The 17651-nt window shown below is 38.6% G+C and overlaps 1 protein-coding gene and 1 pseudogene across 2 annotated transcripts; one reads left to right on the top strand and one right to left on the bottom strand.

The window, feature by feature from the left end:
• Positions 1-215: 215 nt before the first annotated feature.
• Positions 216-16608, bottom strand: CCNL1 (cyclin L1). 2 transcript variants are annotated; one of them, XM_066258327.1, is made up of 11 exons: positions 13079-16558; positions 12716-12790; positions 11918-12027; positions 6029-6149; positions 4917-4981; positions 3086-3185; positions 2886-2990; positions 2652-2793; positions 2328-2439; positions 2123-2221; positions 216-652 (listed from the first exon to the last, which is right to left on the bottom strand). In XM_066258327.1, exons 1-11 carry the CDS (start codon positions 13379-13381, stop codon positions 304-306), a joined length of 1581 nt encoding a protein of 526 aa, XP_066114424.1. In that variant the 5' UTR covers positions 13382-16558; the 3' UTR covers positions 216-303. The 2 variants fall into 2 exon arrangements, 1 of the variants encoding a protein (XP_066114424.1); XR_010729156.1 differs by lacking the exons at positions 216-652; positions 2123-2221; positions 2328-2439; positions 2652-2793 and adding an exon at positions 4665-4678 and having other exon boundaries at positions 2969-2990; positions 13079-16608.
• Positions 15787-15873, top strand: LOC136327366 (U6 spliceosomal RNA; annotated as a pseudogene).
• Positions 16609-17651: the final 1043 nt, after the last annotated feature.

Genomic DNA, 17651 nt, shown 5'->3' with positions numbered 1-17651 from the left:
GCAATTTTATCTGTATAAAAATAAGATACGTTTTTACAGAATTCACACTCCAGTTCTTATAGCAATAAACAATACACAACTATAAGTACAACTGAGCCTGACCGTGGTTTTCAATTAGATACTGCTAGAACATTTTGATGTGAAAAAAAAAAAAATTCTTTTCAACAGAAAATGTCCTGTGTTTCTAGAGATCTAGAGGGTTTTAAGAAATCAAATCCTAATCAGTTTGCTTTTAATGTTTTCACTGAGTCACACACCATAATGTAGATCGGCAAAAACAGATGCAGGCTCATCGGAAGGAAGTCAGCGCCTATGCCTGCCATGTCCTGAGCGGCTGCCACTGTGGTGCTTGCCTTTATGGGACCTCTCAAACGAGCGAGATCTTTCACGCCTGTCCCTATGATGTCCCCTTTCATGCCTGTGTTTCTTGGCAGCATCTGAGTGATCCCGAGACTTGCTCTGAGATCGAGAACGAGACTTTTTCCTTTTATGACCATGTCTATTTGAACTTTTTAAATCATCTCTGGTATGCTTGGCCTTAAGGTGAGGAGAACCATGATTGTGATGTCTTCTTGGGCTTTCACTGTGACTGCGGGACCTGCTTCTTGATCTTGAGCTGTATGTTCCAGATCGACTCCGCCTATTATTATAACTTAGATAAAAATTTGAGGGTTAGATTAGATTTCTATTAGGATCAGAGTATTTAGGTGGTGCTCATAGCAGGTTCAACACAAAACTGTCAGGCCTGTATTGACAACAGGACAGACGAAAGACTTTTATTATAACTCTCCCCCCTCCACTTTTTCCCCTCTAGCCTATATTAGACAAATGTACTATAGGTCTATATTCCAAAGACAGGAGTAATTAGCAAATTTTACAGACTGTTCTAGATAGCTATGCTTTTTATCTGACCATCTCCCATTGTTCAGAGCCACAAAAAGCAATTTATTTGACTATGGTTACAGTAGATCGTTTTACATGGAAATAGTCACAAGAAATTCTTGATGGAATTCAGAGTTTGGCTGGTTATGCTGATGTTTGTGATGGCACGACTACAGTATATTATTTTGTTCAACAATAAATGTGAATTCTTGTTCCTGGAAAAATAAGATATTCCCTGAAAATAAGACCTAGTGTGTCTTTAGGAGCAAAAATTAATATAAGACACTCTTATTTTCAGGGAAACATGGTAATAAATAAGTCACATTTTCTAACTGAAACCGACAAAACGTTTACACATAAACAAGATACTACACTAACAAAAATTAGTGGATTAGAGAACTTACAGATAGAAACTTCAGTACTTTCAGCCTTTTTATATAGTGCATTTTCACCAATGAAATAAAAGTTGATTTTGCATCTCATCTGTATAACCGAACAACTTTTTTGACTTGTCATTTGCTTTTCTGATGTTCTTTTTTTATTTATTTATTTATTTTTATTTCTTTTTCTGAAGCTGGAAACGGGGAGAGACAGTCAGACAGACTCTCGCATGCGCCCGACCGGGATCCACCCGGCACGCCCACCAGGGGGCGATCTCTGCCCCTCGGGGGCGTCGCTCTGCCGCAACCAGAGCCACTCTAGCGCCTGGGGCAGAGGCCAAGGAGCCATCCCCAGCGCCCGGGCCACCTTTGCTCCAATGGAGCCTTGGCTGTGGGAGGGAAAGAGAGAGACAGAGAGGAAGGAGAGGGGGGGTGGAGAAGCAAATGGGCACTTCTCCTATGTGCCCTGGCCAGGAATCGAACCCGGGTCCCCCGCACGCCAGGCCGACGCTCTACCGCTGAGCCAACCGGCTAGGGTTCTGATGTTCTTGTTTAATAAAAAGAGATCAAATGCTTTTTTTTTATCACTTCATACTCGTTTTTGAAATATCCCCTAATTTGTGAGCAGAAGATACACCTTCCATAGCACTTTGGCCAGCCCCTATACTTTTCCAAAACAAACAAAAACAAAACACACAAAAAAACAAACAGCAAGCAAAAACAGAAAAGAATGCCTTTTAAGGCCAAATTAGCTACACTTATTTGATATTTGAAAAGCCTAAATCTAGCCTTCATTTTTTTAAAAGTAACTTTTAAATATTCCAAATAAGATTGTTTTTCTTAAGGCAATATTTACTTACTGTCGTCTTGGAGTATGTGATCTAGAATGTGATCGTGTTCTTGACCTTGATCTACTTGCACTTCTGCTATTTCGACTCCTCTTGCTGTCTTTTCTTACACTTCAAAAAAAGGAAGGAAAAAACCCCACAGTACTTAAGTCACATACTAGTGTTAGAAATTAATCACATAAGATTCAGGCCAATTTTCTAACTCAAGCTCACTCACCCATTATAAGGACTTTTAGAAGCCTGTTGTCTGTCCTCAGGTTCTTTTTTGACCATCTTCACATTAACAGAGATTGGTGATTTCTCTTCAGCCTTTACTTCTCTTGGTGAGGCTTAAAAATAATAAGGACATACTAACTATTGGATTTAACAGAGGGTCAAAACTTGTTTATAAATATAACTCAAAATATCAGGCTTTTAAGTATGTCTTTATAGTTGTCAAGAGAAAACAACTTCTTATTGTTTCTATGCAACTGTTAAATGTTAAAGCCTCTAATAACCATGTAAGTTCAGTGCCCAACTCAATTTCAATTCTAACTCTTACATGGTTTAGAGGCTGGAGAAAATCCACCAAGCGTTGAAAGGGCTGGAGTTCCATCAGGATTCAATCCCTTTGCTTTTAATTTGGCTTCTTGTAAGGCTACTTTTCTTTTCTCTACTTCTTTTTCCAGCAATTCATAGTTTGGCTGTTGGAGGAAAATGAATTTAGTATTTCTCTTTCTCAGTGGTTTAAGAGGCTTAACACACTGAGACAATAAACACTAGTAAACATAATTACCTTTTTTCTGGTATAAAGCCTAAGGGTTTCTACACAGATATCCTGGATCTCCTCTTCTGTAGTACCAAAAAGAAGAAACCAATGGGGACGAGTAGGCAATGGAATCTAAACCATAAACACAGAATGGTTTAGATTAAATTTCCACTGGTCTTATTAGGAGAACTGATTTATCCTATAGGACAAAGACTATATACACCAACCTGAAGAGCTCTAGCTGCAAGGTAGATGCAAGCACACGCTATAGTCTCTGGTTGAAATCGAACAAATACATTGGTTCGAAGGCTGTCATTCATATAATTCCTGAAAAAATATTTTAATCATAAGCTTCGTACATAAAATAGTTCTAAAGCTTACATAAAATTGGAGACTCAATCTACTTTATTCTTTTTTCTTCTCATAATTATATTATATTCTCATATTCTAGCATATAACAATTTTTTTAGCATGTAACAATTCTTAACTCAAAAATCCACAAGAGATAAGAATTTAAAACTAGAACAATTCTTCAGCTTTCCCCCTATATGACCAAAGTCCTTAAAAGTAATTCTATATTATTCCAAACAGTTCTGAAATTTTAAAAATATAGTTCTATAAAAAGCAATGCTTTCAAAGTCAATTCTGACATGACTAGTTTCAGAAATGATAAACCACTCCAACAATACTTCAAGCCATTCATTACTGACCATCTCTCCTTTATCCACAATAAAAAGCAGTATCAACCAAGTGTTTTCAAAAACTCAAAATACTGTGACAGGGGTAAAAGGTAAACAAACTCACCAGGTTACAGTACGAAAACTAAGCTACTTCAGAAAATCTAGACAGGGAAGTGAAGAGCAGTAAATATATAAAACAGCCTTGCTTATATACCATTTTTGTGACTAAGTACAAATAAAAGCAATAAACTACTTTAGTTAATGAACTGCTTGACTTTTTAAAGTAGTGAACCCCTCCCCACAATATTCCTAACGTATTAATAAAATTTTACAAATTTTTAAAAGGTTAAACTAAGACTTTCTTAAAAATCCTTACTCATGACATTGGCTAAAATCTGTTTTTATAGAACACATATTAAAAATGTCATGCACTTTATAAAAGCAATGAGACTTTTCTATTGCTATTATTTACTGAATCCAAAGGAAGCACTTCAGTCTTAAGTCCAGACCATAAAAATTAAGCTCTGCACACCAACTGTTTTGAGACAGTAGTTGTGCCTGGACCATGAACTCCTTGTTTTCTTTACCTTTAAATAAGCCAGCAATCCAAACACACATCTGCACCTCAGAGGTCCAAGTTCTATAGTGCTTATGTTAATATCTCTAAAAATCAAGTTGTTATTAACTGTTAATGTCTGCAATAGCCCAGGAGCTATAAATTCATCCAGTATGGAAATGGTGCCCAGTTTAAGCTATAAGTTATAGTTTTCTTTTTGTAGAATTCATGCTATACATACTAAAAATAGAAATCTAGTCAAACTCCTAACAAGAAAAATTACATAATTCATAATGGCCGAGTAACAAATCTATCAAAAATGAACTATTCATTTTGATAGGTACAGGTATACATTAAATATACAGGCATGTTGAATAGTTATTTCTAGAAGCAAATATACAAATCCTTTTGACACCCCGACAGAACTAGAAGATGCTGCCAGATGGATATGGACCACTTCAGTGAATCTCGGATGAGAGCTTGCACTGGATTGGCTGGAGAGCAGGGCAGCCAATCAGGCCATCCTGAGGTCATGGGCTGAAGTGCAGAGGGCAGAGTTCTATGACTTACCATCATGGACTACCCTTTAATTAAAGAGTAGAAAAAAGAACAAAGTTAAATTGAGTCCTCCGTTAAAAGTAATTAGTCAAGCCAAGAAAACAGGAAGCAGAAATAAGCATTATTTACCTTTTGATTAAAAAACAAAAAACAAAAAGCACCAAAAGAAACTCATCTTATTATTTTGGAAAGGGAAAATGAAACTTACTTTATTTCTGCTTCTGTTTTCCTGGCTAGAAAAAAAATGTAAAAAAAGCAACTTACCAGGCAGTTTGAACCAGGGTTTGATTACGTTCACATTCTAAGACTTGTAAATACATAACAATGATCTGAAGGACAAAGAGTACAGAGTTGAATGAATACTAAGTAACTGAACATACCAGATACAAGTTATAATTCTTCTGTAAACTATAAATAGCAGACCAACCTAAAATGTACCTGAATTGATGTGTTATTATGCTACCATTTCTCATACATTATGTTTAAAAATGTCTCGTACAAGAAAAAAATTGGGAGTTAATTCAATGGAAAACAATACCTCATTTTTCATGAATACTATCTGACAGGCACTGTATCCTACAAACAAGTTAAAGCTATAAAATTATAGCGTTTAACTTCTAAAGGTACAATCTTCACATCTCAGAACCCTGTATTTTTAAACTTACACAATAGGTATGAAACATATTCTGTGACGCTCCAAGTGGGTATTATAGTGTGTCATCAAACACTAAATATCTCCACAGTGAAGCTCATCACACTCCATGCAAGGAGCTTCACCTCAGTTCAAACAAGGTATTTCGGAACCTCTATCACATCATTCCCATTTTACAATTTTAAGATATGAAATCTAAAAACGAGATTATCTGCCAAGGCCACACAGCTAACTGCAACGGAGAGTTTCTATTACAGAAAGTACTATCCTCAGAGCATCCGTTCTTCTAAGTGTTCTGTTGATCACATGCAAGCAGAGCTGCTGGAGAAACCCATGAACACTCAGTCACAGCGAGAGTGGGCAGCCATCACCACACTTGGAACATTTTACTACACAGCAGGTAGCACAACAGATTTTTTTGCACGTGCACACATACATATACAATTTATTCCTTGGAATGGGTTATTTCATAATCTGTTTCTAGGTAGAGAAAACTGGGTTAACCCCAGAGGCAAAAAGAACTTATCTTTGCCTATACTATACAGAGTGAAGATTTGAATCCAAGTCTTTTTGACTCTCATTTTTCTGATAAACTTCAATTAAAAAAAAAAGAAATGCTTTTAAAACACAAGTTTAACTCTCAAATATAAAAATAAATTCACGTAAAGTAAAATTTTAAAATCCCTAATACTTACGAATGTAATTTCTGTGCTCTACAACTCACCTTATGGGGATGCTTGACATGAACACAAAATCCCAACTCCTTTAGCACCCTCCTCTCTGCCTTGATAACTTGATTTTTGGTGTTAATGTAGTTCTGATCAAGGATCAGGGGGCTTGGAGTCCTATAGTTTGTAAGAAATAAAATCAAAACTGTTTTGCACATCCAAAAAATTTTATTTGTGGCATCTCCGTTTTCCCTTCCAACCAACTATTGGCAACAGAAACCAGCTTTTTAAACTCCTGCAAACAAGTTAAAGGCATTAATCTTGTGCTGTCCAAGTTATGCTAATTAAATATATACTTTCTAGACTAAATTTCCATAGAAACTAACTCAACCCTGTAATGAAAATAATACACTCTAATTCTCTTGGATGTACCTTTGTTGGTCTTTTCATATTGACATTTTGGGTGTATATGTTGTGTGACAGTTTGACTATCACAAATCCCATTACTCTCCAGATACTTACCAATGTGTTCTTGAAAACATCTACTGTTAAGACCTCATTAAGATATAGTGATTTTATCTATATTATAAAGTATCACCTCTTCACCACTTCATGGCCAAGTAAAAATTAGGTGAAAAAATGGTGGATAATTTAATCCAGATTCTCCCAAAATGGGCAATTTGTTTAAATAAATTGTTTTAAGAATCTATCTCTGTTAAAGAAATTAATCTGAAAACTAAAGATTTAGATCAATTACCAAAAAAAGTTATTAGATTCAAAACTTAAAACAATAAAATCCATGCCTAAATTTGGCTGAGTTGTAGTTACTGGGCAGTATATTTAGCATGTAATGCAAAAGAGAAGACAAGACCATAATGGGGGAACCAGAACAGCAGTCAAAGTCTCTGTACCAGATTGAATTTTGATAGCTTCCACAGTTATAATACAGAACGGTATATGTCAACCAGTGGTTCAATGCTTTAGAAATAATGCATTAAATTAAAAGATTATCTTATTTAAGTGTTGAAATAAAACTTAATGTTCAAATTTAGGTTTTTACTAAGAAGTCTGTTCCTCAGGACTTGGACTTCCATTAAAAAGTCCATAAAATATCCCTTATTTGATATACTTTTAGAGCCAACCAACAAAATGTATTTTTGTTAAGATACTGATTATATGGTGTGTGTGTGTATGTAAAACATTTCAACATTTTTCCCATACTCAATTCATTTTGAGCAAGAAGATTCAGGAGTTTCTGCCCTCGACAGAATACAATGCCTGTTTTTAATTGTAAACAATCTCTTTACAATTCACAGCAAATTTAGAAAATTGTAAGCTCACACTTTAAAAAAACCAATACATCCACTTGAAACATCAGTGTTTGAAAATAATCTGAAATAAGCTGCATCAACTACCTCTGTAGTGACATGTTATCAAAGTAGAAATCATTTATTTTCACACATTTAAGATAAAAACTAGAATGCTTACTAGACTATTTCAAATTATTCTATTTTTTATCATTACATTTAACAAGACAAAGTTGACAAAGCTGACAAAATGGAAAATAGCTGTTACTTAGGTTAACAAAGCTGACAATGGCTTTCACTCAAGACCAATTCCTATTACATACATGAAAAGGTATGAACGATGAACGAGGTCACCAATTGTGGAAGGAATGATTTCTAATGTATCACAATGAATCCATTTTAATCACAATAAGCTACACAATAACTGCTTATTGGGGGAAAAAACTCAAATGGAACTCAAAGAGCAATAAATGTATATATAAAAACATATCTGGAAGCTCTTAAGGTTTATGATTTTTCAGGTTTCACCACAATAGGAAATTTATAGTTAAATTCGAACTGTTACTGATGGTCGGTTTTCTAATGGCCCTCCTTCAGCAGGCATTAGGAGATAGGATATCTCCGCTGTTCGAGCTGCGCACACTTTTAACTCTTAACCTGCTGCAATTCAGACAGCAAAACTGCACCATTAGAATCCATATAAAAATAAAATCTTATAAAAGCAGTTTTGTCTCATTTACCCCCAATTATGTTGAGCAAACTCATACCTCTTACTAAGTTTGCTTTAAGAGTTGCCTTTAAAATCTGTTAAAAATACATTTTTCTTGTACTTAACCAGCTAAACACTTGTTTGAATTATGGCTACTCTCTAGTGCCAAATCAGGCTTAATTATTAATTCTGCTTAAACAAATTGTCATTTTGAATCTACTCTACCCAATCTTTACTTTACTTTTTTTGTGTGTGTCAACGTCCCAATAAAGTTAAATGATTAAAGAAACCAAACTCATTATCCACTATTAATTCAACTATATACTCAACTTCTTGCTCAGGCCTACTATTACCTGCAGTTTTCAAAGTTAACTTTGTGGGTGTAATCTAATACCTTCATTTTGATCAGAATTGGTTTCACCCCAAAATCAAGGAAGGCTCAATAAACATGTAATTAACAACTACCTTACATTCATTTTCTTCCCTTATATTGATTTTGTAGAATAAAAACATGTCCAGATAAATCAGCAAGGTTCAAGAAAATGGTCTAAGCAAGTGGCTTACTTATGTTAACAAAGTATTGACTAGTACTTTTTCTGTGGCTACAAGAATGTTAAATTGAATTATGATTTGCTAGAATGTCTTCCTCTCCAATTAAGTAAACCTTCTCATCCAAGTGTGAAGTGGCACTTACAAACGATTAAGAAATAATCTATTCAGAGACCAAAAATAAAAAAAATAATCATTATCAAGAAACAACCAAACCTAACTCTACCTTCCTGAATTTCAAGTTTGTCAGATTTTTCAAATTAATTTATATGACAACAATATTCAAATTTAGTCTTAACAGGAAATCTTAGGCTTTAGTCACTGGCAGTTAATTATCATCTGGCCTCTTAGAATAGTTATTTTTTTCCTTTACCATAATTGAGTTAAAATATACCCCTTAAAAAAAAGAAAACACAATTAAGAGGTCCAAACATGGTTAAGTTTCACTCACATATCTAAGGACCAAGGATATCTGAACTAGTTCAAGGACTAGACCAGTGGTTCTCAACCTGTGGGTCGCGACCCCGAGAGGGGTCGAACGACCGAAACACTGGTTGCCTAAAGCCTTCGGAAAATACATATTTATTATACAATACATTTTAAAATAAAATATGTATTTCCAATGGCTTTAGGCGACCCCTGTGTTTTGGTCGTTCGACCCCCACTGGGGTCGTGACCCACAGGTTGAGAACCGCTGGACCAGACTAAAATGCGGTAAGTAGTTCACACGGAGGCTGAATGCTAATACACAATAACGCAATGTTACTTCAAAGAACTCTTTTTTTAAAGCAGTGTTTACAAACAAACGAATGGCTACCCTAAGAGCCACCAAAATAAACTGCACCAGGAGGGTGAACTAAATGACAAGATCACTTAAGACTCCTCCAACCTTCATCCATGTTCAGTACACATGCTGAAAATACCAGACATATACCACCGAGTGGCCGCACCAGTCTGAAGATGTCTTTTAGACAGACAAGTCAGAAGTATGAATGTGGGCTCCTTAAAACTACAGAAAACCCTTTATTTGCTGGGAATATGTTGAGTCCCAATAGCAAATTATAGTTGAAACTATTAAAATGTTAAAGCAACCTTCCTTTAGGTTCAGCCATTTATGAGCTTATAAAACAATTATCAAACTGTAAAGAAACAAAGATCAAAGGGGAAAAAAGTCAAATAATCCAGGATGTGGCCTGGGCATTGGTACTCTCTAAGAGCTTATCTGGTGACTCGAATGTGTAGCCAGGACCAAAGAACAATGACTTAATAAAGGCTTCAGAAAAGATGTCTCCTTTGTAATTTTCAAATTCATGCTACAATTTAACCTTTTATAAACTACATTAAAAAAATAAAATAAACTGACACACTTTACCTATCTGAAGTATAATATGGATAATACTTTCGAATAACATTAAGCTATACAAATAAAACATTAAGCTATAATTCTAATAACTTGGACAGCAAAGACTAAAGCTTATAACAAGAAACAGGAGTTTTTCTAAATGGTTCACCAGTGGCCAACCTGTTAGTCCCCGATTCCAGTGACCTATTCTCAGAACACTGGCTTCTCCTTGGGGATTTTCCATACTTCACTCACTGTTGCCATGACGACAGCTTCATCTCTATGTACCACTCCACATCACCCAGGCTTTGGTAAATGTAGCTGGTCGCTGTATAGTCGGTTGCAAGGGAAAAAAGAGTTGAAGTTAATAACATATACAAGTTACATGTCTGAGTAAACTTGTAATATGCATAGAAACACTTTTACATCCTGCTTTAAAAACAAAGGCTTCCATGCAATTAACAACTTCTTTTAAATTTCATGCTATAGTCACTTCTAAGATTGAGACAAAAATCAGTCTCTCTGTAATGACCCCCCAAAGAACCAGTTATCAGACACAACAGTCAGGTGAGATGTTTTAAATTCCAAGGTTTTTATAGTTAATTCCTACACTGACATCAAGGAAGTCTCACAGAAAATTTCAAAGTAGTCAAATCACTGTAAGTGATAACATAAGAGTTGGCTCAATGGTTCAAAGCTATTTCCTTTAAAGACACAAAATTCTTTGACTGAAGAACCTTTTTATTTTTTGTTTTAAACACTTTGAAGAATCGACTAGACAGCTAAATTTTAGCTCAGACCACACTAAACACCAACTGAAATCTTTCCAATTTCCAGGAATTCCTCACCAAGAAGCTAAGATATTTTAAAATGAAATACAAAAATTAGTTTATCCCTGAATATGGTTAAGGTGAATGAGAAGATGGCAGAAAAAAAATGTAAGAAAACTGAAAAATGTTGTGAAAACTATCTGAGTAACAATGTTTTGGACTTTTAAACTAGATAGATCATTTTACAGTTACTTTACTATCTGCTTGTCTCTGAATAGCTGTTACTGCCAACTTACAGATTCAACCAATAAGAACCACTTATATTATAGGATTTTAAATTAGCGCTAATCAACACTCAACCCCCAAAACCTAAAATCATTTAATAACTTCCTTTCAAACTCATTACAAGTTTGTCTAACATCAAAATTTCTTAAAAGTGAAAAGAACTAATCTACTCCAACTATAGCCACCTGCAACACGTATGAGAAGTCACCTGTAGACACACTAAGTGCTGCAACTACAATTTTTGGTACTGCCTCACACGAACACGTAAGTCCACATCAAGTGTTAGGATGTAACCACAACACCTATAAGACACTATTTCAGTCTATTTTCTTTCAAGAGAAATTAAATGTGCCTTATTAAAATACAACCCAATCAATTAAGAGTTAATTTTTCTAACCCACTCACTGAGACTATATCTGACCAAAACAAAATACCTGTTTAATCTCTTTGACTTCAAACTTTATCATCCTGCAGTCTTTTCAGATCCGGCATTATGCGATATACTGTAGTTCAATGTTGAGAGGCACGCTAACAAAAGCCAACCTCAGTTGATCAAGTTAATTAACTGAGACTTCCGAGTAGAGAAACAATCTACACAAAACTTCGCAGCAATATTAACTTGAACTGCAGTTAAACTTCAGCCTTCAGTCTTCCAGAGAGGGATGGGGAAAAACAACTTACAGAATACACTCACACTTGAGCCAAACGTATTCCCTTTCTTGTTTAATCTTAAGTCACAGGACTGCTTCACAGCATTGCTAGGATTGTCCATAAATGCAACTGCCTCTATAAACTTTAGATAGCTGGTTAATGGTAGTTTTTTTCATATTAAGTATCAGTGTGCTCCTAATGTGAATTTCAACACCTAAATTAGTATTCCTGTGTGCATGGGTTTTAATTTGAGAAGAAAGAATGTTTTTGATTTGATGATTGGTGCACAGTACAGTACTAGCAACATATGCTGTGTTCAACACCAATCTTACCTTTTTCCTCTTAACTGGCGTAGGTGGTGAAATACATTAATCACATCTCTTATTCTTCTAGGTGCTTCTTCAATTTTTGATGCAAGATTAATACAAGCCATGGCAACAATCTGAAAGAACCAACGATCCAATGAACCAGGTGTTAAGATTACAACACTATCATACAGTTAGAAAAAAATGCCCTTCTCAAAATCTTAACAAACCTATTTTGATAAGAATCTTTAGGACATAACTGGAACAACCTTTGGTGAAATAATGTTACAAGTGAGATTTCCAAGCCATAAGTTTACCAGCTATGCTAATACAAAGACTTATTTTTACTGCTTACTCAATTTTGAATCCAGAATCAAGCTCAGTCTCATTGGGAGTTTCATGTTTCGGCGAAAATTCTAATTTTTGATTAGAGGGCTTGGGATCCACTTTCTACTTTATTTTCTTTCTTTTTAAAAATTTTGTTGATTGATTTTAGAGAGATATAGAGGAGCAAACAGTAAGAAACAAAAAAATCCATTTGTTATTCTGTTTATGCATTTACTGGTTAAGTCTTCTGTGTGTCCTGACCGGGGATGGAACCCTCAACCTGTACTGGGAGGTTATAACCAAATGAACTACCCGCTCTGGCCCCAGTTTCGAGTTTTTAAAACCTATTCTAAAAGTCCCCACTTCCCGGTGGGTGAGAATTAGATACAAAGGCCTAAACTAGCCAGTTCCCTTCTGGAAGAGCTGACTGCTGACACCACCCCTCCTTCCCGTTCCCGGAGGAAGAAATCCTTTTCCACTCGCCCCCGCTGGACTTACCTCGAAACTGTGTTTGACGAAAGACTTGGAGTAGAAAAAACGATGAAATAACACCTGCCCCGTTGCCATCGCCACCTGCAGACAGGAGAGAAGACCGGAAGCGCAGGTCAGGCGGGCCCGCACCAGGCGCCGCCGCCATTTTGTGCCGCCGCTCGCTCCGCTCCTCCTCCCCGCCAAGAACAGCCAGAAAACCTCACCTCCCCACGCGCCCGCCCGCCTACGGGAGGCCCCAGCTCCGGCGGGGACCCGAGGCCGAAGAGCCCGAAGGGGCCGTTCCCACGCAGCCGGGACAAGGCGGCATCCGGACACAGCGCAGGAGAGCGGGGAGACGCGGCGCGGCGGCTGGCGGGGCCGCTCACTGACCTGCGGCAGCCGGAGCAGGATGCCGGCAGCCTGGATGAGCTCGCAGCCCAGGATGCGCAGGTCCGTCTCGCTGGGCAAGTCCAGCCCGTCCTGCATGGACGGCGTGGGCGAGAGCCGCTCCTCCGGGATCAGCGAGTGGTCGATGGTGAGCGAGACTTCCGAGTAGAGGCGGTCCCCGATCAGAATCCCTCCCGATACGGTCGTCGTCGTGGTCGTCGTCCCGGAGCTGGAGCCGCCCGCGCTCGGCGCGGCCGACGAGGCCGCGGCGGCGACAGTCACTGTCGGGTGAGGCCCGGACGCCATAGTCTCAGCGAGCGGTACGCACACCCAACGCAGCCGAGCCCGGAGCGGAACTAACCAGCGTCCTCCGCCGCGCTCCGGCGCTTCACGCAGCGTGTGCCTCCGCTCTGACGTCACCACGCCTGTCCGGCCGCTTCACGCAGCGTGCGCCTCTGCTTGACGTCACCACGCCCGCCGGCGCGCCGACCAGTCCCTGTGGGCCCCGGCCCCGCCCACGGGCCCACCTGCTGGTGGGCTCCGGCTGCTGTTCCTGCTGTGTGACCCGTCTGTCGGGGCCCTTCAGTGATTAGGGAGGCCTGAAAGTCTTTTTAGCTAAAACAGGCCCAAGCCGCCTTATTTATACTATTTTTAGCCACAAGACTAATACGGGAGTGTTACAAGTTACCTTTCCCCCAAGTTAGAGTTGGTGAAACTGACTGTAACCGCTGCGCGATTTTGGTAATTTGTGCAGAACGTGCGCCCCTTGGTTCCCATATCTCATGGTCTCTTAACTGCGCGTTTGCGCGGCGCAGGTTCAGTGCGGGGTGCCACCTCTCCCTCTCTGACGGCTGGAAGTGGGAGCCCTGATGCGGACCAACTTGTAATTTAATGTGACCATCAAGGAATCTAGAGGGGACTGCTTTACAGTATTTTTAGGAAACAGGTGTGAACCACTTCGGTTCCCCAGGAAAGCCCGTGGATGAGTGTGTGGTATCGATGGGCGAAGACAATGGCTGGGAGGGTGGCTGCTTTCACTGCGTGGCTTGAGAAATTCGGACCCACCGTGACAGCGCTGCAGCTTTCAATAATCTGGAAAATCTCTAGTTTCCAAAAATAGTATTAGGATAAGAACCTTCCAGAGGTAATCTGATTATGCCCTCAGAGTCTATTCATATGTAGTTAGCTTAATTAGAGTGGGAGAAATCTCATTTTTTCCTCTCATACAGTAGTAGCTAGTAATTTCCAAATTTCCTCAACATTCAAGTAAAAATGATACTGAGCCAAACTACTGGAGTGTAGAGTTGGAGGAAAGGAAGTTCATTTTGGTTTACTGCAACCATCTTCTTATCCCTCTCTTGAACTTCCGCGAGGTTGTCCAGGGATGAGATGCCCCATTACCTTTCCATTCCATAGCTCAGTTTTAAGGCTTAATTTGTCTAATTATGAAAAGAGTATTGAAATTAGGCTCTATAGGGCAAAGAGAGTTTGAATACATTTCAATTTGGGCAATGATGTCACTAACGCAAAACATACTCAAAACCCTCACTTTAAAAAAAAAGCATTAAATCAACCCTACTTAGTTCTGAACCCTGGCTTGCACATTAGGACATTCTGAGCAGTTTTTAAAACGTCCTGATGCCTGAATGTTACCTAAAGAGGGTGATGGAATTGATATGGGATAGGCTCCAGTCAAGTGATTTTTGCCCATCCTCCAGTGATTCCAACGTTTAGCCAGCCCTGAGAAACAACTCCAAGAGAGTGTAATTCTGGTACTGGCTAAAGCAAGTAACCTCTCTGCATGTCACTGCCTTCACCTGTCTGAGTAAGCTGCTTGCAGGGAAACTTCCCTCCCCATTATTCAGGGGGGATTTAAAATATTGTAACAGCCTGGTCTGTAGTGGCGGAGTGAATAGAGCATCAACCTAGAACACTTAGGTTGCCAGTTTGAAACCCTAGGCTAGCCCAGTCAAGGCACATATGACAAGCAATCAATGAACAACTAAGGTAAAGCAACTATGAGTTGACACTGCTCACTCCCCCTTCTTTCCTCTGTAAAAGTCAATAAATAAAATATTTTAGAAAATACTGTTAACAAATTTTGAAGTCTTTAAAGACTAATGGTTAATATGCTGGTTCTGATAATCTGTCGTTGTGTAAGATAGTATCCTTGGAGAAGGTTGAATGGTACCCAGTAACTGCTGTTTTTGTAACTTCTTGTGACTATTTTAAAATAAGTTTAAAAATCTAATTGTTAATATGCTTCATTGAAACATTGAGTTTCAATGAAATCACCTATATTTATGACTTGACAGTAAGAGAGATGAGAAGCATCATCTTGTAGTTGTTGCACTTTAGTTGTCCATTGATTGCTTTCTCATATGTTCTGGGGGGGGGGGGGAGGACTTCCAGCTGAGCCAGTGATCCCTTGCTCAAGCTAGCAACCTTGGACTTCAAGCCAGCAGCCTTTGGGCTCAAACCAGCGACTATGGGACTATGTCAATGATCCCACACTGGAGCTGGAAACCCTGTGCTCAAGCTGGTGAGTCCACACTCCAGCTGGTGAGCCCGTGCTTAAACTGGATGAGACTGTGCTCAAGCCTGTGACCTCAAGATTTCAAGCCTGGGACCTCAGCATCGCAGTTTACTATCCACTGCACCACCACTGGTCAGGCAGCATATGTTTTAATTGTATAAAAACAGGAGAACTAGTGCTCACTTCAGCAGCACATATACTAAAATTGGAAACATATAGAGATTAGCATAGCCCCTGCACAAGGATGACATGTGTGGAAAAGGCCCACCGGGGGTGAGGACGATGGAGACGCAGAGACCCAACTCCGGGGAACAAGTGACCGCAGATCCACTTTATTCAGGAAGTAAGCTAGCTTATATACACAGGTTCAGCCTATAGGGTGTTACAGCATGTCCTTCACAGCTAATGGCTGAAAAGGTCAGGGAGCTGCCTGGTTAGCACTGAGTCACTTCCTTATAGCGGGCGAGCTCCCTCCTGGATATGCCTAGGAGGGTTTCAGGTGCTGGAGTGTTCTCACAGCATTGCATCAACCACAGCTGCTAAGAATGTGCTCTGCGCTCTACCTACAGACATGCAAATTCGTGAAGTGTTCCATATTAAAAAGAAAAGAATTAGGAGAAATGAGTTCATTCTAGTGTGACTCTTCCATTAGGAAGTAAATAAATTCTTTGTCACCCAAAAAGAAAATTAAATGGTAGGTCTGTAATATAATTTGTATATTCTTTCTCAACAGAGGTCCTATTAGTAGGCACTTAATTCACCTAGGTCTAAAGGGAAACTAGTGTTGATAACTAGAGTAAAGTTGTATTTCTACTGTTTCAAGACCTGCAGGCTGCAGATGATGACTAAAGAGACAAACAAAAATATCACTGGTGCCTGACCTGTGGTGGCGCAGTGGATAAAGCATTGATCTGGAACATTGAGGTTGCCGGTTTAAAACCCTGGGCTTGCCTGGTCAAGGCACATATGGGAGTTGATGCTTCCTGCTCCTCCCCCTGTTCTATCTCTTTTCTCTCTCTCGCTAATAAAAATGAATAAATAAATAAATAAAAATCTAAAAAAAAAATCTTAAAAAAAATATATCAGTGGCCTGCCTTGCTGGGACTACTAAAGAATCATATTTCTGGCTCTTAAATCAGTTCTCATTCCATTAGTCTCTATAGCCCAGTGGTTCTCAGAGTGTGTGCCAGGGCACACTGGTGCACCCTAGAAGATTTCCAGGTGTGCCCTATGGTATTCCAGAGAAATATATAACTGTTGGGGACCAAAAAACCAACAGGGTTTTTGGAGTTTAGATTTTGGGGGGACAGAGGTGTGGGGAATTGGCTGTAAGCTGACAGTCTGCACAACCCCCCACCTCACTTGCCTGATGAGGTTGCAAAAGGCTGTTAAGTTGTGGTGCTGGATTGTTTACACTACCCCCCAGGTTCCCCAGAAGACTGGAGGCAAGTTTCTTCTATCCTTTGATATAAAATTAAGATGATATGTATGGTGGGGGTTTTCTGCACTTAACACAATTAAGAGTAAAAAGAGAGGAATTCTTCAATGTATTGATAAGGAAATAAGAGTTTGCCTTTCAAATATATGCCCAAACATTGAAGAAATCACTAGGACACATCAGGCTCATGTTTCTTATAAACACAAGAATGAAAAAACACATTCATGCCAGGACCTGCTGAATTTACTAAATCTTACTAAGAATGTGTCTATATATAGATATATCTATATAGATAACTTTTTTTATTTTTTAAGTCCTCTTTTTTTATGAATTCTAAAAAGCATAACTCAAAAAATATAACACAAATGTTTTTTAATGTCAGAATAAATTAAATTTTGTCATATTTATTTCACTTAATTACCATAGAAGCATGCTTGGACTTTATCTTTTTTCTTTAATATTGATAGTTGACTTAATTCAGGGGTCCCCAAACTTTTTACACAGGGGGCCAGTTCACTGTCCCTCAGACCGTTGGAGGGCTGGACTATAAAAAAAACTATGAACAAATCCCTATGCGCACTGCACATATCTTAAAGTAAAAA

The sequence above is a fragment of the Saccopteryx bilineata genome, chromosome 2 (genome assembly GCF_036850765.1).
Source record: "Saccopteryx bilineata isolate mSacBil1 chromosome 2, mSacBil1_pri_phased_curated, whole genome shotgun sequence".
Taxonomy (NCBI): Eukaryota; Metazoa; Chordata; class Mammalia; order Chiroptera; family Emballonuridae; genus Saccopteryx; species Saccopteryx bilineata.
The sequence above is the reverse complement of the archived record's forward strand: the minus strand, read 5'-3'. Positions and strand labels throughout refer to the sequence as shown.

Bases quoted from the DNA above. Each gene is read 5' to 3' on its own strand.
- CCNL1 (XM_066258327.1), bottom strand. From the start codon at position 13,381: ATGGCGTCCGGGCCTCACCCGACAGTGACTGTCGCCGCCGCGGCCTCG. The intron at 4,982-6,028 runs GTGAGTTGTAGA...TTTGTCCTTCAG, and splicing joins ATGTCAAGCATCCCCATAAG to ATCATTGTTATGTATTTACA. The intron at 2,794-2,885 runs GTAATTATGTTT...TTCCTCCAACAG, and splicing joins GGCTTTATACCAGAAAAAAG to CCAAACTATGAATTGCTGGA.